This window comes from Apis laboriosa, unplaced genomic scaffold (assembly GCF_014066325.1).
Source record: "Apis laboriosa isolate Shangri-la unplaced genomic scaffold, ASM1406632v1 scaffold170_cov151, whole genome shotgun sequence".
Classification (NCBI taxonomy): domain Eukaryota; kingdom Metazoa; phylum Arthropoda; class Insecta; order Hymenoptera; family Apidae; genus Apis; species Apis laboriosa.
This window is the reverse complement of record NW_025222134.1, coordinates 291013-317200: the sequence shown is the minus strand read 5'-3', so window position 1 is coordinate 317200 and position 26188 is coordinate 291013. Positions and strand designations below refer to the sequence as shown.

The following is a 26188-nucleotide window of genomic DNA, read 5'->3' as shown; positions in this document are numbered from 1 at the left end:
ATAATCCGATAATTATTTTAACTAGATTAGAGAAGAGAATTCATTCTTGGATAAATATATGGCGGGAAATTTCAAAGGATTCAAAATAAAAATTTCTTCTATCCCTAATTTAAATTTCAAATAAATATTTTTCTATGTTTAAAATTAATTATTATTATATATCTAATAACAATTAATCGTTTTGGAACATAATCGTTCACTTCATACTTTTTATCTTAAGATAAAATTATTTTTATTTTAACTACAATTATTTTATTCAAAATTAAGGTTATGTTCGCACGGAATTATATTCGAATTTTACAACAATCGAATTAACCAATCGGATACGTTAAATTGAGCGCAATATTCGAATCTCGTGACATAGCTACTTCCGATTTATCTAGAGAGGAGAGAGAAACTCGTTCCAATTATAAAGTGTAGAATTCAGATGCGATTTCCCTGCGTTCAGTGAATTGAGAAAATATAAAACGAGAATTTAAGGTCGCCGTGGGAAGTCAAAAAAGAGAAAAAGAAGTTATTTATGAAAATAAAAAAAAAAGAGGACGAAGCAAAGAAACGAGTTAACGAGACGACCATCCGATTTGATCTTCTGAATTTTAATGAACAACACTGATTTACATTCGAACACTTCTCTTTCAGCAGAAACGACGTTGGATCCCGAGATCATAATATCGAAAAGAAATTATGCTCGGAAGATAAAACTAGATTCGTGAATCCTAAAATTATTCTCAATTAGTCATAATAACTTTTTTTTTTACGATTCTTTCTTCGAATAAATTTTGACAAAGTATTTTAATCCAAAACATAATTTTTGAAATTTAGAAAAAAAACAAGACCTTTTTTTATATCAATTTTTTCATCACAATGTCTCAAACCAATAAATTTATTATTTATTTAATGACCGTTTATTATTTATTTTGTGTTTTTATTCCTAATATACAACAATCTACAAGATTTTTTTTTAGAATTAGTAATTAATTAAACACTTCGAATAGAGCATTTCAATTAAAGAGGACAGTCATTCTTTTTAAGACACTTTTTCTCAAGAACTAGTTCCCACAATTTCCAAAGTAAAAAGAGACTTTTATAGGAAATGATATGACCTAAGTCAAAAGAATTATAAATCCTAATTCGTAATTTAGTATATAAATTTCTCTAAACATTATCAAAGAAACTAATCAATCAATGTTAATGAAATAACATTAAAATTGATAAGATCTATACACTATGTTAAAATAATTATTTAACTATAATCCTCAAAAATAGAATAAATTTCTGAAAAGAAAATATCAATAATGCATGACTTATTATAACTGAGTTACAATTTTTCCAATGAAGATTACAAAATTCTCCGATTCAACGTGGCGGTCATATATTTTTTTCCGATTTTTCAAACATAAAATAAAACAAAAAATAAAAATGAGCAAATAAAGATAAAATAATAAAAATGAAACTACTACCAACTACAAGTAAATTTATTACCGAGATTATATCTACTTTTGCGATGCTCAAGCAGCAATTAAACAGTTTTTAAAGTTAACGTTGGAAAATATAATTGATAAGAAAATATTAGATACAAGAAGGAATAATTTCATTTTTCGTGCAATTATAATGCATATGAATTATACGATTAAAATGATGTATTAATATATCATATAAAATTACATTATAAAATATTAAAATAAGAACTAAGTATAAAATTATGATATATAAATATACTTTATCATAGAATATTAAGAATCATGATATGAAAAAAATATATAAATATAATCCAACTATATACATATATTCTTAATTTTTCTATAGATAAAAATATTAATTTAGATTTTTAATTACTCTTAATAAATTAGATCTAGAATCTAAATTCTAAATTTCTACATATATACGATTTTCTGACTTTATTTAAAAAATACAAAACTTAAAACATTTTAATATTATTTTTAATAATCTTAAAGTGATAGATAAATCATTTAAGTGATTATTTAAACTTATTTTAAATATATTTTAACATGATGTTAAACATATCGTCAACGAGCCGATTAATAGCAAGATTTATTATTCGAAATCGCCACTATATTCTATACCATTGTGATCGCTTTTCACTAGTTTTTTTCATATTTAATACTATATATGATCAGTATCATAATCTAGAGAATGACTTATTGAATCACATTATATATTTCGATTAGTTTTTGGCATTAAAAGAAAATTCGATTTTCTTAGAAACATTCGATCTCGATTATTCGATCTTTCACGAGAAAACAAATGTTCAAATTTACCATCATCTCAATCCTGAATATGTGTCTACGATTCACTACTATATAAGATATCCATAGAAACATGTTAAAACATTGTATATATATTATAAAAACATATAAATATAAATATGAATGATGTGTATATTTTTGATATAAAAAATTCTTTTTATTTTGAAACAAAGGAAATTTTATATACTAAATCTAATATTTATCTAGATAAAATGTTATCAAACAATTAAAATCTATTAGATGATTGTTCTATCAGACAATAGAAACACAAGTATAAGTATAAATATAATGTTATCGCTTATCTCAAGACACTCGACACAAAAGCGATATTTTATTAGATTTTTATTTATATACGATAACGATGATAGTTTATCTCATCAGACAATAGAATTCTCTTCAAAATTAAAAACATTCCATTAAGTGAAAAAAATATCTTAATTCAAAAAATGTATTAATTCTTCTATAACTAGAAATTAACAAAAATTACTCATAAAATTTTATAAATCAATTATTATGTATTACATACTTGATAATAATAATTTTCTTAAATAAAATTGAATTAATCTTTTCAACAAAATATATATATATATATATATATATATATATATTTTTAAATAAAATTTATAACTTAGAAGAAATCCATACATTATTTATATGTATTATTTCATGTGTATAAAAATTATTCAATCTATCATAAAAAAAATTTAATGAATTGTTAAAGAATCTTAAGACTGAGAAATCTAAGATCAAGAATCGATTTTTGGTAATCAACATATATATCAAGAATATAGAACATAGAACAAACAGTGATCATGTCTCAGGCAAAGTCATGAACTCAACATTGGTTGAAAAGGACAAAATAAAATCTATGAAAACGAACATAAGAAAGAGATTAGTTGATGATCCAGGAAATCTCAATTTTATTACATCTCAAATTGTTTTATGACTGAAGATCGATCCAGAAAAGATTCTTTATTTCAAATAATTAGTAAAAAAAAATTTGTAAGATGAAGAATTTCACATATATATAAATAAGATTGTACAGATCTAATACTTGAAGAAAAAAGATATTAAAGAGTTTAGACAAATAATACGATCTAGTAATATTAAAAAAATTAGGGAGAAAGGCAAGGAAAACTTTGATAAATATTCAAAAGGACTAAAAATAGTCATTGATTGAGTAACTGTAAAACACAATCCGCAAGAGTTCATTTTTTTCTTGGTTAGATCGTCTTTATAAGTCACGGAATTGTCCAGAAAGGATACATCGTCGTCTAGTTCAATATTTTCAACGTTAGAATATTCTTAGCTAAATAATCCGTTTTAATAATCCTAAATTTTTTATATCCTTCTGTCTAATCTCAAAAAGTGAATTTAATTCTTGAAATTTTAATAAATGTAGAAAATTTTATTCATAATCTATAATATTAATAATAACGCTGAAATAATGCATAATTGTATGCATCTTATTTCTTCAAATATTGTCAACTGCGAACAATCTTTGAAACAATCTGTACTGACTTGTCCATTTTATCGTACACTACGTATAGTATGGTAAGATCTACAATACAAAGCGAATAACGGTCTATCTTACGTGTCTGCTTCGAGTTGCATACAAAATGCAACTGCGCGCGACAAATTCCCGTGACCTTGACAAAATCGGGGGGGGGGGAAAAAAATTGAGTTGAGAAAGCTATGCTATCTCTTTCTTTTGTTCATTTGTCTTCAACATTTCTTGTAAATGTTAAATACATGCGAGAATATACGTGCTCCTACGAACGTGAAGTCATGTAGACTGCGTGCATTTTTTTCCTTTCTTTTCCGCATTTACGTAAACGAATCGAGAACAAACAAATCATGACTACTTAAATACGACTTGTAAAATTCTATTTTTTTTCGGAAGAATTTTTACGCATGATTATTTCCGTAGATAAAATGATATAAATAATTTGATCGTAAATTAGTTAAAAAGACATTTAAAAATTTTTAAATATCAAACTAACAAAAAATAAAATATATTTAATTTGAGAACATTAAGTTTTAAAAGTTAATTTTCTTGTCTCTCCTATTTTTTTTATATTTAACGGTACGATATAAAAAAAAAATATAGACTAATTGCAAATAATATAGATTATAATATATCTATGTGTTACATCATCATGCAAGGAACGGTACATAAACCGTACCCCGATGTACCGCAAGATTCATAGTTTATTCCCGTTCACGTTCAAGGATTTTCTCTTTCCACCGTTTCATTCAGCGATAAACAAAAATGAAAATGACTTTTGTTTTTAATAATATCTCTTTCGAATATTTTTAAAATTTTGTTTAGTTTAATCTAAGTTAATTTAACAAAATTTTATTTTCAAAATTTTCTATATTCTATTGGTTTGAATCTTTTTGTAAAAAATAAATAAATAGTCATTCATTGTCGGAAGAAATATATAAAGTCTTTTAAAAATATCAAACAAACATCTTTAACGAGATTCAACGATTATAATTTATAATGCAAAGTAATGACTTGAAGAAACATGAAATCTCTGTACCGCAAGTTATATACTCCACGAGTCATATCGAAATACTATCTGAAGAGATATGAAAAGACAATATCTTATAATGAAATATGTTTGACAAAGATGTTTCTATCTTCATCTTGCTTTATCTATTACAAAATTAAAGTGTTTTATAACTTAATAAATAAGCGACAATCAATATTTTTGCATATTAATTTTTAAATTTGTTTTTATTTTTAATTAATCTTCTTATGTTAATATTTTCTTTATTATTTTAAAAAAAATTAAAAGTAGCTTAAAAAAAAATAATCTAAAAATGAAATAATTTAAAAATGACAATTTAAATAATATATAACAATTAATTTATGGACTATATTTAAATAAATATTTACTAGAATCATCGATTTTTGAAATTACTAGTTTCACTTCATAATAATATAAGAGAAAGCTAAAAAATGACTAAAGAAAAAATTATTTTTTTTTAATAAAAGGTGTTTCGCTATAAGATTATTAATATGTCCATTCAACTTATTCAAAAACTGGTTTATCAATTATCTACGAATAATGAACATCTACTATAGGAAATTGAGAAATCCCAAAAACAGGAAATAGGATAAGAAAAGGAAAGTTTCATGAGAAATTAATCGTTGCACATCCTGAAAGCCTATTTTTTTTTTTAATAATGAAAAACCTTGATTCCTTATTAATAGATAAATTCATATTGAAGAAAAAATTTTAATAAAACAGCTAAATAATTTTGTTCAATTTAAATTCAACTGACTTACTTATGAAAGCACGGTATGTAAGATAGATATTTGAAATTTAATACAAAATACTATCATTGATATCGTTAATTATTTATTGATGATCAGTCTTGGTCATCCAAACAGGATAGACAACGATTTATAACGATGGGAAGTGACAGTGCAAGTTTCCTGATTGCAGTTTGCCTTCACTGTGGAAATTTTTTTCAGAGATAATCATTTGGAGGAAATTACCAGAGCAAAAAAATAATAAAATTCCGTATATAAGAAAACAATTATTTTTTTTTTAAATAATTTTCTAAATTATAATGTCCTATTTAGGAATTTTTATTACCTATATTTTACCTTTATGAAATTGACGTATATAGAAATATTTTAGAAGAAAATATAATCAGTTTGACAACTTTAAAATAATATTTCAATAATAAATAAAACTGTCCAAAAAAAATATCAAAAAGAGAATTCCAAAAGTAATAATAAAAAAAATAAATTCAAAAAAGAAATTCTAATAATAATGATAAAAAAAGTACCAAGAAAGAAATTTATAATTTTTTCTAAAATGATTTAAAAATTTGAACTGATACCAATTTATTTTTTTCCTAAGTTCAATATATATGCAAGTATATTATACACATATGCATAGTATACAACTAGTTTAATAGTGATCGTACACAAGATAGAGTAAATTGGTTTTCAATGGATAGAAAAAGCCGAAAGATAAACGTATGCAATAAGTCATTGTATACAGTCTGATTACGACACTGATACGAGGTGCACCGTGGCCCAGATTTTCAAATCAAGGCCAGGATGTTTGTTCACATACATACACCTGACAAGCAAAAACCTGGCCGGTCGACGGCGAAAGTGTCCGTGCATCTGCAATATATTTTATACATTGCAAATCCAACAGGAATCCAAAAAACGAGAGAAAAAGATGAATGAACATATTCAAAATAATCGATCCGATAACGAATAGTCTAAATAATTATCTAAACTCGATAAGATAATGTTCAAAATTATATTTATTGATAGCATATTAAATTAGTAATATTATTTTACTTGCATAACATATTCTTGTATGATTCGATTTTATCATTATAAATTTATCTCTTTAATTATCGAATAATAATTATTTAAACATCCGCTATAATTAAGGCGTATATATATGTAATCATTATATACGTAATCACTTAATATATTTTTTTATCATTATCACAATGAATTAAGCATTTATTAAAAAATTGTTTAATAATTATTTAATAACATTCTGACTAACGCTGAATCAAATAATCGAATAAAAAAGTCTATTAAAATTCGTTGAGAACGTGAAATTCAATATGGCCGACGGATAAACACGCCTAGAACCAATCGGTGACTATTTTATAATTATTATTCCGCTCGGTGGGCAGATGGTCGGTCATAAACTTTGCCAGCTAACGGAATGCTAGCTAGTAGTGATCATAAAAAACTATTTTTACACGTAACACGGGTGTGTCGCAGAACGTGATAGCTACCTCGATTCGATCGAATTCCAGGAAAAGGAGAGATGAGAAAAAAAGAAAAAGAGGGGACGAAGGCCCCAGCAAACAGAATTCACACTGGAAAGGTCACGCACGATGTGTTTACAACATGCGATCGAAATTACGTTCTAGTATAAATATCTTGTTGAATATTCGAAACATTTAACCTTGATACATCTCGTTTGGAATTATATTTCATTATTATTTAAACTTTCTCTGAATTCTCTTGTTCCATGTGGCAATTAATTATGCCATGAATTTTATATACTTAATATATATATATTTATATTTGTTTTACGTATACATATATCTTACAAAGCATTTCTTTTTTCCCTATTTTTTCACGTAACACACGATTACTAAAAAACCACTTATGATCAATTCTTATACAAATACGGAATCTACGACATAGCATTCTAGAAACTAGAAATACTAAAAAGGAAACTTCAAATACGAGCTAAGTTGTACAAACAGATGATGACCATCACACTCTTTATTTGACTGTTAGTTCTTTCAATAAGATTCGCTAATACATAATTTGACGATTTGAATGATATACTATTTCTTTTTTGTTATTTATGAAAATTAATTATAATAAAAATTATTTATGAAAATTAATTATAATAAAAATAATTACAATATCGGATGAAAAAAATTACTACTGATATTATTTAATATCTTTTTTCTTTAATTAAATTTTAAAATATGATATAGTAATTTGATATAAAAAAAATGTAATTATTATTATTATTATCAATTTATTATTATTCATTTATACAATGTTTCATTGGATGATACTTTTGCATAAATTTATACTTATTATGAGATTTATGAAATCTCAAAGGCATTTAAAATCAATTCAACATCAATTAAAAGTAAATGAAAGAAATGTGTTTTTTTGAAAACATAGAAATTTATCATTGAAAATTAATTAACGAACGATTCATTAATTAGAAATAGCGTTTTTTAATTTATATTATTTATTATATAAAATATGTTATTATGAGAATATTATGCCTTGAGAAATATGGAAAAAAATAAGTATTTCATAGATTATTCATAAGTATTTCATATATTATTTCATAAGTATTTCATAAATTTCATAGATTAAAATAATATGATTAATTTTGAAATGCTATAATATAAAATTTTATATCAAATTATATAAAGAATAAATTTCAAATCTGACGGTTTTGCAACGTGAATATGTTTATATTTTTATGTGATATTCACGTTAAAATTATCACAAGATCTTAGCATATCAGGTAAAAACACGTAAAAATTTTATCAGAAGGATAACTATCTTACAATATCATGAGACAATTTATATCTCTGACGAAAAAATTATATACGTTTATTGCGGAACAATTATGAAAATTGATAAAAAGAAAAGACATTTGAAAAATTAAAGTTATTGATAAAAATTGATTTACAACTAAAAGCAATAAATATTTTGTTTGAAGACGACAATTTAATATTATGGAACAACATAATATTATATCGTGGTTTATCCAAATAAAACATCATAAAAGTTACCGTTATGATAACACGTAATTCACTATGCATTTCATGATCATCATGGACATTCGCTCAATAACCTATTTTCTATTAAAATCTAAATTATTTCTAAAGTACAAAATAAAAATTTTCAGAATTCGATTTTATCAATTTTGATAAATAAATGATAAATCGAAATTTGTGTAAAGTTATGCAAGCAAAAATTTTAATTATTGCAAATATTATAATTTATGTATGCATAAATGATAAAATTACAATTATTTATCGTGTAAAAATGGAAATATCCAATTATCTAATCTTAAAACTTCGTCAAAGAAAAAGAAAGACAATATTTTTTTTGTATTATTTGAATTTTTAAAAACTTAAACAAATTTAAAGAGAAATAGACTCACCGAACGATTAATTTTCCTTTGTCATTTCGATAATTATTAAACTTCTGTTCTAGACTCTCAAATATACATTTCCAGTCACGAATGTCATAAATTTACAATTTTTTTTATTCACTAACACTTGTAATAAATTCGTCAGAAAATGTTTTAAATTTTTATGTTACTTCACATCAAACAATCACATTCCCAATTTATAACTACAATCTTATGTTATGAAAAAGTTCAATCAAATCAAACGTTTCGAATTTTTTTTTTAAAATGCAAAAATTTATATAAATGATAGAACTAAACACACGTGTCGGAAAGAAAAAATTAATACTCCTCTCTCTTTGATCGACAAACTACGACTGATCGTACCTAACGGCTTTCGCGCGGATAACTTCGGTAGTTTTCGCGCGCGTTCGTCGTACCTTTCCGACAATCATTCGGGTATTCTCGGTTTTCAACTTCGGCTCTCATCGTTTACTCTCGAAATTAAGAATAAACGAACGATTTTCGCAATTTATCAACATAAAATTTTTGCTATTATCATATATTATCATAAATTTTTAAGAAATATTAAATATCGATGATCAATTATTTTTTATCTTAAAGTAAAAAAAGGAAAAAAATATGTATTTTAAAAATTTAATTATACATTAATATAAAAATTTCTATTTTATGTTTAATAGTTATTCAACATAATTTAATTTTTTAGTAAACAATTAAATGATTAAATAATTTAATAAATAATAAATAAATAAATAATACTAAAATATTTCTATTATTTTAAAGAAGAATTAAGATTAGTACACATTTTTAGTTTTAATTTGTTTTGCAATAATGAATTAATTTGTTATTAAAAAATGTTATTAAAAGATACATCAACGAATTTATCAATTTTGTCTATTACTGTCATATGTTATTTCTATTCACGAAATGTTTATACAAATATTTTCCCTACCATTATATGTAATTGAGAGAAAGTTTTTTGTCAATGCGATTTCTCACAGTTGAGTTCAATTAGTTGTTATTCATTAATAATTCATTATATTTTTCGTGAAAAAAACTAAGATCAAGATTGATTAAAATACAATTCACACATTGAAAATTGCATTATTAAATTTACACAAGAATTACTTCATCATACCATATCTATGATTTTAGATCATTAATTTACAGAAATTACATTAACATTTTATTTGAAAATCTTTCAATTTGAGATCTCAAAAATGTATAAAATGAAAGTAAGTCATTGAACACAAAAAACATGCATAACCAAATATTGTTCGATTATTTAAGAATAAATAAAATTAAGATTATCAAATTGGATAAAAATTAGGACTTACCGAAATATTTTGAAGAAACGATAAAATTTTAATCCCATTTTCGCAAATTCTTTTCACAGATTCATCAAGGACACCATACAGGATCGTATTTGAAAATATACTGAGGGTACGTACGAGGGTTACGCATAATGCACAGCGACCGTTGGCAACGATAGCATAGTAAAATACCGGTGGCAGCTGTTAAACTGCCAGTTCTGAAAAGTATACCTCCGTCACACCCTGCCATTGACTCTTTTCTTTGTGGCTGGGAAGTGAAAAAGTTGTATTGAATCAAGAAAATAAGAAAAGGATGAATAAGAAACTAAATTCTGAACACGAGGCAAACAATCGAAGCAACGAATCACTTACGTAGTTGCGCATGCTTGGCACGCGCTTTTGCACATATGTACATAGTTGCACGAATGATGGAGCCACATATTCTATTAGGTTAATTATTTTTAAAAATTTAATTAATTATTATAATTTAATTAAAAATGAAACATATACATCGCGATAAAATATGATAAAATTTATTGATAAAATCTAAAATAATAAAAAATTATAATTTAGAAAGCATTATGATTAAGGCATTTTAATTTATAAATTGTATCTTCTAATTTATTACAAATAAATGTTAAAAACTATTTAAAATGAATATTAAACTTCATATTGAACTAAAATTAAAAAATTAAAAAAAAGATTCATAAGTTTGATAATTCAATAGAAACTATTAACAAAAATAGAATATAGCCGGAATTGAATTTTTGCTTTGAGAATATAGGTTATTACGCAAGAAATAACTTAAGGTATGTATCAGTTGAAATAAAAATCGAAATAAAATTTAGAAACAATTATGTATAAGTTTGTGAGGAAAGAAAAGATTGATTTATTAAAAAACTCGAAGAACTTTGAAAAGAAGAAAATTCGAATTAATAATAATAAAATTAATAAAAATGAATAAAAATTAATAAAAATTTATTCGGATACATCGAATTAAAGCATATAAATAATTATGTTTCAGTAATTAATATGATTCTTACATGTAGATATGCATATACATATCCGTATATTGTACACACGGAATAATTTATAAATAAAATAACTTTTCATATAAATAATGAAAATCGAATAAACTAAAATGAATAGAAAAGAGCCCCTGCATTATATGCAACATAATCTACGCAATTGTGAATATGATTGCAGTGACGCAGAGACATGCATAGTTTACGCCATTCGTATAATAAATAAAATTAATTGCTTTTTTTAGCTCAATTGAATTAATCCTAATTAATCCTATTCCATATATTCTAATTATCTATCCAAATAAATCCAATCTATTGAAACTTCGAATTCTATATTTTTGATGAATAATCAAACCGAAATGATCATATCGAATTAATCATCAATTTATATTTATCACGTTATTAATGCAATATCAACAAAAAAGATAAACCAAATAATTCTAACCTGTTTTCACTGCATATATTAACGAGAATGGAAGATATTATCGGTTCGCATACGTCTTTCGATGGAGCGCGATTTACAAGGCAAAAGTTAGAAAGCATGGCTCCGTCTGTTTCCGAAACATTGAGATTTCTAAAGATAAAGGTATATTTGAACATGTACTGCGCATTTTCGTTAAGTTTTGATTTCACGCAATTTTAAAACTTGTTGGTATCATCCAAGACCATCTTCTTGTCAATGTGAATTTATTTACTCAATTTACTTTCAAACTATGATTTCCATGTAAACAGATATCACGTATATTCACGTATTATAATTTCAGGATTAACGTGTTATTCTGCCGTGTAATTATATTGGTAAAATAGATTTATTGACTCTTATTTGACAGCAAATCAAATATAAATATGAAAATATCTCTACAATATGATATTATTTTACAATATTTTACATTTGCATAATATGTATAATTGTTAAATCGCAAAGATAGACTTTCTAAAAAGATATAGATGAAAATAATGTATATTATCATATATTATTCAATGATTGGACCATGATAATTAAATCCTACAGAATCATATATGCATATATGAACATAATCTAATCTAACAATATGATACAATACAAGAGAATCATTATTTCAAAGTGCGAAACAACATGCTAGACAGTTAGTTTTTAATCAAGAAGGAAATATATAATACGGTATTATATATGTGGTAGTAGAAAAATCATGGCAGTGAAAGGACAGTGTATAAGTAAAGTGACGAGAAGGTGAGGCGAATGCATGCATGTAAATTGTTCACAGGTACTTTCTCTACGAATTCATTGTTATTTTCAGAAGCGTCGAGTCGTGTGTGAGATCTGCAGGAACACGAGATAACGGTGTGTAATGAGGACATTCTTGAAAGCAGTCGAAATGCAATCTCTGCACAGCCGACAAATTGTCTGAGAACAGTGTCGTTCTCAGAGCTGGGCTAGAGGCTGCCATCAGCCGTAATTAATTGTAATTACGGATAATTAGCGGGATCCCTAACTCTTATGTAATCAGATCCCACTGTTTCGTATGCAGAAATGGATGAATGGATGTACAGAGAATAACGTCATTTTGAAAATTAGGATATTAATTGTTCTGCTGATTATTACATAAAATATAAACAATATAGAATTTAATAGATGTAAAATTTTGGCCATTTTACCATATTGAGAAATTTTTAATAATTTTCTGCATTATAGAGAATTTATATAACTTTGTTCAAGAATTCATTACTTATAATTCTTTCATTAATCAATCACTATATAAAAGCATCTTGAAATCTATATTCTTTAAATTACTTTTATTTAGCTTCACTGATTTAATTTTTGAGCAAAAATACATTGCTTTATCAATAATAATCTTCTAAACTTTGCTCAATTTTCAATTCAAAAATCATTGGCTTCATAAAAACTATTAAACTAAAAGAAAACTTCCCAGGAAAGACAATAATAAAAAACAAAATCATGAAAGTCATAAAAAATTTTTCCTTAAGAAGGAAAAAATCCAAAAAAGTAAAGGAATGTTCCAAAGCTATAAAACTTTGGTAGCTGAAGAGAAGAAACTTCTTTCAAATGTATTCTTTATCGACCATTCCAGACTAACTAATGTCGAACACCTGCAGCCATCCCATTGAAATGCTCCCGCCAAACGCTCGATGAATCGATGAAACCTCGATGAATTCATATCACTTCCCGTCAGAACGGAAACGCCGTGGATGGAATAACTGAACGATTGGAAACGCGTCTACGCTTGTAAGCGATCGTTTCCTTGCAACTAGGCGGGGCATCCTCATCGATGCATCCCCGTGCCAAAAAGATGCGTGTCTTCAATGTTTAACGATGGAATCGATGGAGTGAATTCAGATCGCCACGACACGGCTATCATTCTAAATTGAACGCTTTTTCCCTTTTGCGTTCTCTCTCTTGGCAACCGGTCTTGATCGGATCGCCATGGTTCCACGAGCCAATTTACCAGGCAACAGGTGATGAGTTAACACGATACACGGTCTAGAATGATAGGGTTTAATGTAGTGGAACTTGACCTGAGCTGGTTGCCAGGAGAAACGATATGATGGTGAGGAGAGAAAATAGTTTGGTCGGACAAACGAGTAAATAAATGATAAAAATGATATCGAAGAATAATTGTTGGCGACTGGATAAAAATATTTTCTTTAGTTCGTTGACATCGAGATGATCGTGGTCTGTTAATTTCTTCTAACTGAAAATAAATAATAAGAATGTTTAAAAGTCGTACTCATTGAATAATTGATTTAATTAGTAATTAATTTTTATTACAATAAAAATGAATTCTATTTTGTTAATTTTTTATTAGTTGATTTTATACAAATCTATATATTTTTGATGTTAATTCTTTAAATATGAATCTGGTGCACAAGCTTTTTATAAATAAAACAAAATATCAAACACTGATTATTATTTTGATAATTAAATAGAACTGGTTCTTTAGAAATATAAAAATGTTAATTTAAAATTTCTCTTGACGCAGAAATACACAAAAAGTCACTTGACCATTGAAAGATCATTGTTTAAACAGTGCCAATCAAACCTCGGCGAGAAAGTTCATGTTAATAATACAAAGATATTGCTATTTAAATTTAACCGGCCAAGCATCTCAAGAAAACCACGTTGAAAGAACAAGTAGAACGTCCAAGTACAATAATCTTCTTAAGACAAATTTGATGAATAATCAAGAGAACATTCCAAGAGAAGAGAAGAAAGAGAGTATAAGGACAAGTGTTGAAATGGACTGGAGAAACTGATCAAGTTTCGATTTTCATGGGATCTGGTTAAGTAAAAATTCATCGGTTGGACTGATTTTCTTGTTGGCATGCCGTCCGATAAGCATGGTGTTAAGGTTACCTAAGCACTTTCTATGCCAGTCGATGGTCGCTCGCTTTGAACGAGTCTCGATTCGGAATGGAAATTATGTCGTCGGTCGTTGTTACGTGGAATGTCGTTCGCCGATAATGAGGGACACCACCAAGGATACGTGCTTGCTTAAACCGCTGTTGTTTGACTTCATTCACGAGAAGCTTGTGCACCATGCCCACTTTTATTGAATTATTAATGTGATCCCAAGATTTGATAGTAATACATACTTAATGAGGTCACTGGTACATAATAGTATTAGATGTTTATTATAATTCATTCACAAGAAGTTTGTATCCTTTTGATGAAATCCATTAAATACAATAAAAGGAATTTTTATTGTATTGTAGTATTATTGACAAAAAATCTACTGAAACATAGAATGATTAAGTTTATTTTTATATTTGTATTATAATATTGTATTAATTGCTAAAAGAAAGAAAAAATTGTCTCAAAAGAGTTGAGTTATTATCAAAATCAAAAAATGAATCAAAGTAATTTAAACAAGAAGAAGAAATAAGAAGAGAGATATATTTGAGGATAGCGAGTACAATCTCTTATAAGTAATTATTATTACTTTTATCTAAGGTACCTTGTATAATATACACGTATAAAACACTAGAAACGATACCATAGACCGAGAGTAAAGATCGATTGAAGATAGCGGTTCACTCATGGAAAGAAACGTTAATCTATGTCCAACATACTCCAGGAGCCGGAATTAGTTTACCAGCCGGACAATCGCGCATTAATCTTCTGTTGCATTCGAAGAGAGAGAGAGAAAAAGAGAAGAGGCTCTTTTTATTAAGGAAAAACGGGAGTATTGTGAGAATCTAGCTTTTGGAACCATCTTATCTGAGCAACAATGGATCTGCCTGCTAGAAGAATTACGAGTGAAAGAGGACTTAAATTTAACTGCATAAAAGATCTTCGACATGCACAATTTATGATCCACAGGAAATAATTTTGGTATCAGATCTTAAGAGTACATTATTAGGTTTGTTATAATAATTTTGATATCAAATATCTCTCTAGTATTAAATTTTAAAAATTTACTATTTCATTTTTTACCATTTTACTCAAACTAATTTATTAGAAAATCTCTGATATATCTTTAATAATCTGTAATTTATTATTTCTATAATTGTTTCCTATTAATACAGATTTTTATAATCTCTTAGATATTTGAAGAGTTGTTTTATTGTAAAATTATTATTTCAATACTACTACGCAACAACTGAATGTTCAACTAGAAATAGAAAATTATGCAATGAGCAAGTAATTTTCAAGAAGTTCTTGAAAATTAGAATTACAAAGAGTTTCTTATCGTCGATAAGTGTAGTTAGATTAATGCGAAGATTAATACGGTACGAAATATAATTAACTAGAAGACTAACTTGATAAAATGATTTTTCTTCAATAAATGGTAGGTTGATTTCTTGCAAATATATTGAAAAATATATTTAAATTTTTACTTTATTTTTCACTTTATTGCAGTGCAATATATTCCAAATATTAACATGCAATTTTCTAATCCACGATTTTCTAATTATTCAACTTTCCAATTTCCTAATTCAACGTACATTATTTCGACACAGTATTTTCAACGATATTTTGCAATATAATAACAATCCTTTCAAAATTCTTTCAATATTCTTATTTTGAATATTGCATCTACAATGTATACAATATTAATTGATTTATATATATATATATATATTTTTTTTTTTAATTGATTTATATTAAAGAAATTGGATTTCAAAATAAGAAATTTTTCTCAATATATAATGTATGTTATATAATATATCCTATATACTTTTTTATAAAAAAGATGGATGACAAAGAAGAACTAATACCGCTTTATATGTTGATTAATAATAATTAAGCATGCTGACACGATTCCAAAGGTACTTCCAGCTAAGAAAAAAACTAAGATGAAGGAAACGATACCAGATAAGGCACAATCACGACGCCCATACTCTGACTCACGTAACCTTCTTGCACGGCTATTGAAAGAGGACGAACACGATAAACTAGATAAATGGTAAAAGGTAAAATCAATTACTGAAGAAGAAGAGAAAAAAAAAAAAATAGAATTACGAAATTGATTTATCATTTTAGGTAAGTCTCATTTTGGCTATATTATCCTTGAATGGTAACAAAAATAAAAAAATACTAAAAATATTTATATGAAATTAATTTTTTCAATAATTAACAATTGGTTAATACACATAAGTAAGTATCAAATGAGAAAGATCAGAAAAGAACATTTATTAGACAAGTATCAAGTTAAAAGTAAAGTCATCATTTGCTATTTTCATACTGTTTCAAATAATATAAATTTTATTATTATTATTCGTTTATTATTCGTTTAATCAATATTCGCTTTCACCTACAAGGTAGCCAATACCTTCATAAAATTCCACAACATTTTAAGATTAATAGATACTGTTATACAATAAGTTTCTACACTTTTTTTCTGTCAGTAAGAGAATTTCAATTAAAATCATTATGTGTATATCATAAACAATATTTTTTATCTCTATGAAAAATGCAAATATTTTACTTCTTTTTGTAAAAAGAAAAAAATAGATATTTTACATATTTTAAAATATTCTTCTATTTTTTTCATAATCTTAACAAACGAAGAAGAGTCAGTGAAACGAACGATAATCATTTAATAATGATGCATCATTATGAACACCCGAGTTTCGAACCGGAACACTTTGTTTTAGCTTGAGAATATGGTTGGCGTTGAAGATAAAAAAATGATTAATAATTTACGCAAAATTAATATTGCAATTATGATTCGCACCGTTGCTCTTGTCTTTTCCTTCCATCTCTAACGGTAGCAAACACTAATCACCGTATTCAAATTTATCTTTTGCGGCCATTTTACACATTCATATTAAACAATGTATGTAAATAAATCTGATTTGATTAAAAACAAAAAATCTTCTAACAATATCATAATAATAATAGAAATTATATTATTATATATATTGGTCTTGCTTTGCATTATTGGAATTGGAAATTACCTATTTAAAATTTATCAATGAAAGATTTCTTCTAGTTCATATTTGTTTTTCCTTATCTCTTATTTTATTTTGATCAAACAATTTAAAATTTAAAATTTGATGTAGAATTTTAAATAAACTTTACGTAGATATCAATTTGATAAAGTTTAATAAAAAAAAAATTAATAAATTGTGAAAAAAAATCAAATAAAATGCAAAAAATATTATATTGAATTTAATATTCCATTTATAAATATTAATTTTTCTCAAATGAATAAAAAAGATGCTTTGACAACAGAATAAGTGCAATACTCTCATGTTATATTTTACTTCATGTCTAAGAAAGATTCCAATTTGTAAGATAGATAATCATATATATAATATATGAACCTTAATTTTTCCCAGACAAATGAAAAAATATTCTTATCCTAATAAAATTCCAAATACAAGGATTTTCTAATTTATAAGATCTATATTTTTAAAATCTAATATTTCAATAATAATCTTCTTCAAATGAGAAAAAAAATATTTTCCAACAATCTTTCTCGGTCAATACTATAACTTGTCTTCAGATGATTGTAAGATCAATTACAATGTATCTAGAATTGAAATAAAAATATAATAAATAATCTATCGATTTACAAGAGTAATCTATGAGAAGAATGAAAATAAAGTTGATGCAACAGTAAAGTTCTCTTAAGGGAATCGTTTTCGATTAAAAGGAAATGCTACCTCCCACATGTATAAAATTGCATGTCACACGTGACTGCGTTCCACGGATACATAGGGTGCAACATCCTGAGGGCAATCGGAGATCATTCCATCAGTGCATGCGTAGGAAGTTATTCCACTTGTCCAACAGTATCGAACGATACCTACTTTTACCTCCGGTTGACCTTCGCGTTGCGACTTACTTTTCTCAAGCTTGACTGGTCAGAGATCTTGTCGAAAACATACGAGCTAAGTACCTATAAGATTCTACTAGTACCTACTAGCTAACGTCTGAAATATTCCAATATTGTTTCTATTCCAATATTATGATGTACTAATAAGATTTGAAGTAATTGAAAAATCTTAACATCAAATAATAATAATTCTGATATATCTAAAAATATTAAGGATTTAAATTCTTTAAATGTTTGAAATAATCAGATAAAAATATGAATTCAAGAAATGAATATTTGAAATTAATTAATTAAATATTTTAATTATTAAATATTTAAAACTAATTATTTAAGGATTTAAAGTATAAAATTATATTATCAATGTATTTAAATATTTAGGAATATGAATAAAATAAAATCTAATAAAATTATATGTATAAAAGATTCCTAATGCCCTAGCATAATAGAACTATTTAATATATTTAAGGTATCCTTCTCAAAACATGTAAAACATTTCAAATACTTGACATCAAAGCGTTCATAATTCATAAATTCATATGATGAAATGACAAAGATAAAAATCCTAAAAAATTTAATTTACAACTGTTGATCACTTGTCTTTATGACGGATTAGATTGAACTATACAGTCAAATCAACAGGAAAAGGTGACTCACCTGTTCTTACGAGGCAATGTCGTAATAGCCATGTTCAAGGACCCTTCGTACCGATGATTGTCCTCTTTCGATCGCCTAGGCAGTTCCGTGCAAACACCATGCGTGAAACTGTACGTCCTCCGCTTCTTCAAACACAACATCTTTGGTTCTTTCTTCGTCACACTTTCTTTTTCTCTCACTTGGATTCTCTGTTTCTCATTCTACCTCATAACTGAGTACCAAAACACACTCTGTGCATCTTCATGTCCTCTGGTAATTGGTCATTTTTTTAAGTTTACATCAACCTGAACAGAATCACAGTTTCTTTTATCAGTGATGAATATATATATGTATAATCACTTGTTATTAACTTTATATTAAGTATAAATATTTTTAGGAATACATTTGATATTAAATCAAATATAAATTAAATTCGTTTGATAATTATATATGAAAATTAGATTATAGTTGAGTTATAGTTTTATCAACTCGAAGAATGGCCGGATGCGACTTAGAACGAAGCGGAACCGCGACTGCAAGTCGATTGTCAGAGGCGACGAGAGAGAGACGTCAGACTCGTGGCGGAGTTATAACTGTACTGAAGACTACGTTCGGAATTCTTCCTCGGGCGCAAGTGCGCCCGGTGATAATGACCCCCACGAAAATTACGGGGGCACCGGCTACCAGCCACGGTCCCGCATATATTTCGTTAAATGCCGTTTCTTTAATTGCCACTTGCTTTCCACTTGTTTTACCGGTATTTTCATATTTTTATTTTTTTCCCTTTTTCTTTAAATCTATTCTAATTTAATCTAGAGAGAAAAAATAGTTTTTTTATTATAATTTTTGTACGTTTTTTTAAACAATTTATTATCTTTATTTAAATCTTAAATTGGAAATTAGTTTAAACGGAATTTTAAATTTAACTATGCGACATAAATAAATCAAATAACTTACTGAACCTATAATTTATTTAAAAGAAAACCTTTTAATTGTTAAACTTTTAAAGTTTATATCATTTTTTGCAGAATAAAAAATGAAAAAAAATCTCCAGAAACTATGAATCATTCTGAAAATACAAAATTTATATAAAAACAATCCCAAAATTATTTTCCTTCGTATCTATTATAAAAGAATCTTTACAATATTTCCTTTTTGTAATATTAAAAATAACAGTAATCAATAATCGAATGATCAATAATGAGCAAGAAGAGCTTTTTAATGTATTGGAATCTGCATTTGATGCCAGGAATTAAAGATTGTTTCGAATTCCCAATAGATATCTCGATGGTATATACGTGGCGCCAAATCGGCGTCACTGCGCGATTCTCGAATCGAAAATGAAGTAGACGAGAATCGCCAACCGATTCGAATTTTCAAATAGAAAGAACGAGATAGGAATAACAAAAATGTTTGTCGAGGCGTTCATGTAATCGTCACTTTCGAGTTCTGCCCACTTTTCACCTGGAATCCGAATACGATGAGAAAACGTTGTTAGTGTCAGAATTATGTAATACCGTTAATAAAAATTAATTATGCGTTTCAAGCATGCTCTCTAAATTTTACACATTCGCCTTGTTAATCAATTGATTATATTATTATTTTCTTTTTTTTTTTTCGATTTTTTTTATCATTTGGTAATCATGGTTATTCATTATGGTATTGTTCTCTCTTTTTTCCAAAATTCGTATAATTAAAATTAATTATTCATAAAAAAATTATTGTCAAATTAATTTAATGCTAACAAAAAAGAATATATTAATCATCAATGAAAATTTTTGAGAAAATAATATTTGAAAAAATATTTGATCCATTTTTTTATTATAGATTTTAATTTATGATTGATTTCATCCATATCCAAGAAATGAAAACAGCCTTCAAAATTAAAATGAAATCATATTTTAACTCTAACATTAACTAAAAGAAGATTAAATTTATACGTTTTATTTAAGACAATCTTGTAATATTTCTATACGGATTTTTCTAAACTTAATCATAAATAGAATCATTTTTTTCTCTATAATTTCTTAACTTATCTATTCTTCTATTATCTTTAATATTAGTAGAATCATTGATACCTAAAATATATAAAAACAAACAAAACAGAAAACAAAATATAATCTATTAATAAAATTTACAAAAAAACAAATGATAATTTGTCATAATAAATTAGAATTACAAACACAATAAAAATATATTACATTTGATATATAATGATATATATTTTTTGTAGTCTTCTTAACAAGAACTAACTATTCCATACATAATAAAAATAATTAAATTATTTAGAAAACATTTTATCATCGATATTACGTTGAAAAATTAATTTTTCAGTTCATTCCGTTGCCTCATGTATCTGAGTATGAAATCGAAATCATGTATATACGCGATTTTCCAAATAATACAGATTAGTATTATGATCTAACTCTATTATCAAATAACCACCCTGATTAATATCGGACTGGTCAAGAAATGATCATCGCTAACAACCAATTAGAAACGATTCTCAGACAAGATGAATTCAGTGGATATAGTGATGATTCAAGCTTGATTCTTCCTAATAAATTATTCATTCGGTGTCTAACGGATAGACTTGGCAGCAGAATTCACGCGGAATGCACTTCCCTTCCTTTGGATTGAATAGCTAACATAGATGTATTAGTATCTCTTCTGAATTTTCCTTTTTCCTTTTTAAACATTTGTAATTTTTTCTTGTCAACGTTATCCTGTGATAAAAAAATTATGCAATATTAAAAAAAGCATGGTCACATTTAATATCAGGGAATTTTTTTAAAAATAATATCAGATGCTAGATGGTTCAATGATTTTTGTTTTGAATTTGAGCTAACGAAGGATAGAAAATTTATTAGTATTTCTTCTGTACTATTCTATACTGTTCTGTATTTTCTAAATTTCGCTTATTATTTGAAGATATAGAGTTTCCAAAAAATTTATATATATATTTCAGAATAATTAATGTTTATTAATATTTATTTCAAATTACAAAATGCAGTGGATTGTAATTTATAAATAAGTAATTTAAAATGACCAATGATCTTTGACGAGGATGCGAAATATGGGTCAAAACTTCAAGCCTGATTTACATAATTAACATACTAACATTTAATGGATTATTAAGGAAATTATTGTTACCGTTAACTTCCTGTCTTCTAATATATAAAACTTTCTAATTTATAACGTTATTTCAAAAAATTCAATTGAAAGTTAGTATAGATGAAATCCAACATTTTAAAACTTATTAAGTCTCTCAGTATTTTTTATTCTTTAAATTTTTATTTATTTTCTTGACAATTTAGAAATAATTAAGACTATGTGTATACATATGTATATATATGTTCTGCAATTTCATATACATATGTCAAAAAAATTCGATTTATGAGACTCTGATATATAGTGCACATCAGAGATATATGGTAATGTGTTGTGCAGTCTGAGAAGTCGGCTGTGCCAGCAGTAAATGCAGTTATGTTGCACTGACCGCTAGGATGCACCAGCCGGTCCAGAGGTTTGTTGCTATGCAATGTGACGTTTATGAAATAAAAGTGTCCCAACCAAGGATAATAAAACGTGAATATAAATTCAGTAGAAAAAACTATCTTGATTGATGAATCTTTAAATACGTATAAAACAATTTTGATTCCATGAAGATTTTAATTTAAAGATTTTAATTATTTATACTTTTTTAATAAAAAGAATATAATTATAATTTTTTTAATCCAATTTAGAATAAATATTTAAATATATCAATAATCTCAGAATTTTAATCTTAGTTCAAATTATTTATGTATTGGATAAAACAGATTTCAATCAAATAACTTCAAAGAAATAATAATTTATTGCAATAAATAAAGAATATAAATGAACAAACCTAGAAAAATTTAGAAGAAAAAATTTTAGCTAATCAACTCCTAATCTCTAGAATTTTTAAGAATATAAAATATGTAATCAAAAGAGATTTAAATAGCTCAATTAAACTACATTCATATATCATTTATAGTTCCATTAAATTTCCACTTATATTTTTCATCAAAATAGGCAACCATTTGTAAAACATATGTAACTAATATCGGTAATATCTGTAGAAAGGGTTAGTAAAACATATTTCCGTATAATAACAGTGCAACAATATTATAAAATTCGCCCATGAGAAAGATAAGAGTTATGGTAACCTCCACTTTGGCTCCATCATAGAAATTACGCTAATATTTTCACGTTGCAAAGCGCATCCTCAACCGATGAATAAACAGATAAACAACGTGAGCTAGTCACGAAAGCGAATTGCGAATTAGCATAAAAGTGAGACGCGGATGCACCAGTACATTATGATAATCAACCAGATCGATCAATTATGTAAATATTCGCAGAAAAACATTAGATAACTATGTTGACAGGTCTACTATACATTTTTCTATAATAATTTTTTCAAACTAATTATATTTTGTTGTTTAACGATTTTCTTATAGATAATTAGAAATATGAAAAAATTCTCATATAATCATCTTCATTTTGAATTTCTTTAGTTTTCTGAGATTATAATATTCAGATACATAATAGTTGTATCTATAATATAATACATATAGTAGATTTTTGATAGAAAAAAAATAGACTTTATAGTTATTGATTTTGAAATGCTCAAATATCTCGAAAGATTATTTGAATAGATAAAAATTATCCAGATATTTCATTTTGATCCAATTTAAAATTTAAGAATTAAAAATAACATTTTCAACCATTTTTTAGAGATATTTTCATTACATTAATTAGGATTATAAACGAATCCTAGAATACTATATTTACTATTTTTAAATTTATAAATTATATTCAGCATTCAAGATTTATAAATCAGTCTCATTAAAGATTAAATAAAAAAAATATATAACATACTATATAGTATACTATTAATCACTATTAAATCCTTTCATATGAAAACTTTAGTTTTTTTAATTTCACAATGTTCAAAATCAATTGCCGATTTCATTGCATGGCATAGATTTTTTATAAATGAACTCGAACTATTTATTAATACTTCGTAACCGATTATATGATGAAGGAAATACATGTGAAAAAAGAAGTTTGAAAATACTTAGAAAGCGTGGCTCAGTCAGAGCGCATTCCTCAAACACAATGCTTCGTTGGACACGTTGTAATATAGAGCTGACATTCCTATTACTTTGCGCCGCATACAACATTCTCTCGCTGTGCAACGATAAACTGAATCTCCTTTTAGACGTTTCTTCCGCACATATTCTATTGTAATACATAGGGAAAATTGGATTTTGTAATCTATATTTGAATCCTTAATGCAACAGAATCAAGACTAAAATATGCGAGAGAATGATTCAAATCTCAAAATTATCTATAACTGGAATAATCCAATTCTGTTCTATTTAATTATTCCGGTAACATATAACATTTTTCTATATTCAGAATCGAGTGATATATATGATACATATATATGATAAATTTGTATTTATATTATGATATTATTCTTGTTTATGTTAATCTCTATATTTGTATTACAATGCTAATATTTATATAAATAATCATATCATTCAGTGTTTATGGTTATCTGTATTTCCATTAATCGTTTTATTTATATAAATTATTATTTATATATTATTATTATCAATTTCGTTATTTATTGCATCAATTTCTTTTTTCTTTTCACTCATAAATTTTAAGAAAAATCTATAGATTATTGTATTTATTATTATATATGCAAATAATTATACATATATAATTTTTCTTATATATAATATATCGAAAAATAGTCATTTTATAGCTTACCTGAACGAGATGTATCAATATTAAATTTCAGTAGGTTAGCTTCTAACTGAAATATTTCTTTACGTTGCCAATATCATTTCCCTATTATAAATCTTCGTAGATTTTCTTTTTATTATTCACTACACATCACAAAATTCACAGTGAAATATCATTTTGTATTGTTAAAATATTTCATCTTTTTAATTGATATTCGTACCGTATCGTAAACCAGCGATAAATCGAAGCATCTCGAACACCATCGAATGAGAAACTGAAGTTTACAATCGACATCGAATTTTTAACTGTCAATCATAATTTATATCTAAAATATTTTTAAAATGTGAATGAAATGCTAAAATAAAATGTTAATACATTATTATCTATAAATTTTATTAAAAATATAAATAACATACGCTATAATATAAATTTCTAAATAGAAAATAATAACCAAGTTCAAATTTACTAATATATTTCATTAGAATTAAAAAAATAGTAAAACAAAAAATGTGAAACAATAATTAAGAAACATTATATAAAATTTAATTGAAAATATAAAATATTTTATATTAACTAATTTTGAAATTTCAGTTAAAAATGAAATATTCTATATATTTTTTATATCTAATAATAATAATTTTATATTTATAAATATTTTATATCTAATCATGATGAAAATATTTTTTCTCAAATTATGAAATCTCTTGATTTCAAAATTATAATTGTTAAACATTTTCAAATTACAAAATCAATACTAAGAAAAGTTTACAACGATATTTATCCAGTTAATGATTAAAGTGCACTGAGAACATACAGACTGTCGCGGCCAATGCAGACCAGCCTAACTGCTTGGCCGCTCGCTATTCGTTTGAAAAAAATTTATATTTACATGTATTAACTTATTTACATGCAACATTGACGTTTTATTTTTTTATTTTAATGAAGTTTTTTAAAATAAATAAAATAAATTAATTACAGTTATTATCATAAATATTAGTTTTGAAAAAAAATTCTAAAAATTTTTAAAATACATATTATAGAATATTAAAATATTCTTTTAAATATTTTTTTTTAATTTAAATTTTTGTAAAAAAGATAATGAATTTACAAATTTCAATTGATTTTGAATTCTATTAAAATTGATAATTAATTTTAAAAAACGAATTATAAATATTTTAATGAATATGT

At 25.7% G+C, this 26188-nt stretch overlaps 1 protein-coding gene across 4 annotated transcripts in view; it reads right to left on the bottom strand.

The window, feature by feature from the left end:
- The window catches only part of LOC122711517 (cordon-bleu protein-like 1), a 64540-nt gene extending 39358 nt beyond the window's left edge, over nucleotides 1-25182 (bottom strand). For 2 of the 4 annotated variants that reach the window (XM_043930346.1, XM_043930345.1), the window contains exon 1: nucleotides 8975-9294. Coding sequence is in view for 2 of the 4 variants with exons in the window: in XM_043930344.1 (XP_043786279.1) it covers nucleotides 19238-19377 (140 nt within the window). In the remaining 2 variants the exon portion in view is untranslated. Of the gene's footprint in view, nucleotides 1-8974; nucleotides 9295-19237; nucleotides 19522-25024 lie in introns of those variants that run through there. The other 2 variants (XM_043930344.1, XM_043930347.1) reach the window with 2 other exon arrangements.
- Nucleotides 25183-26188: the final 1006 nt, after the last annotated feature.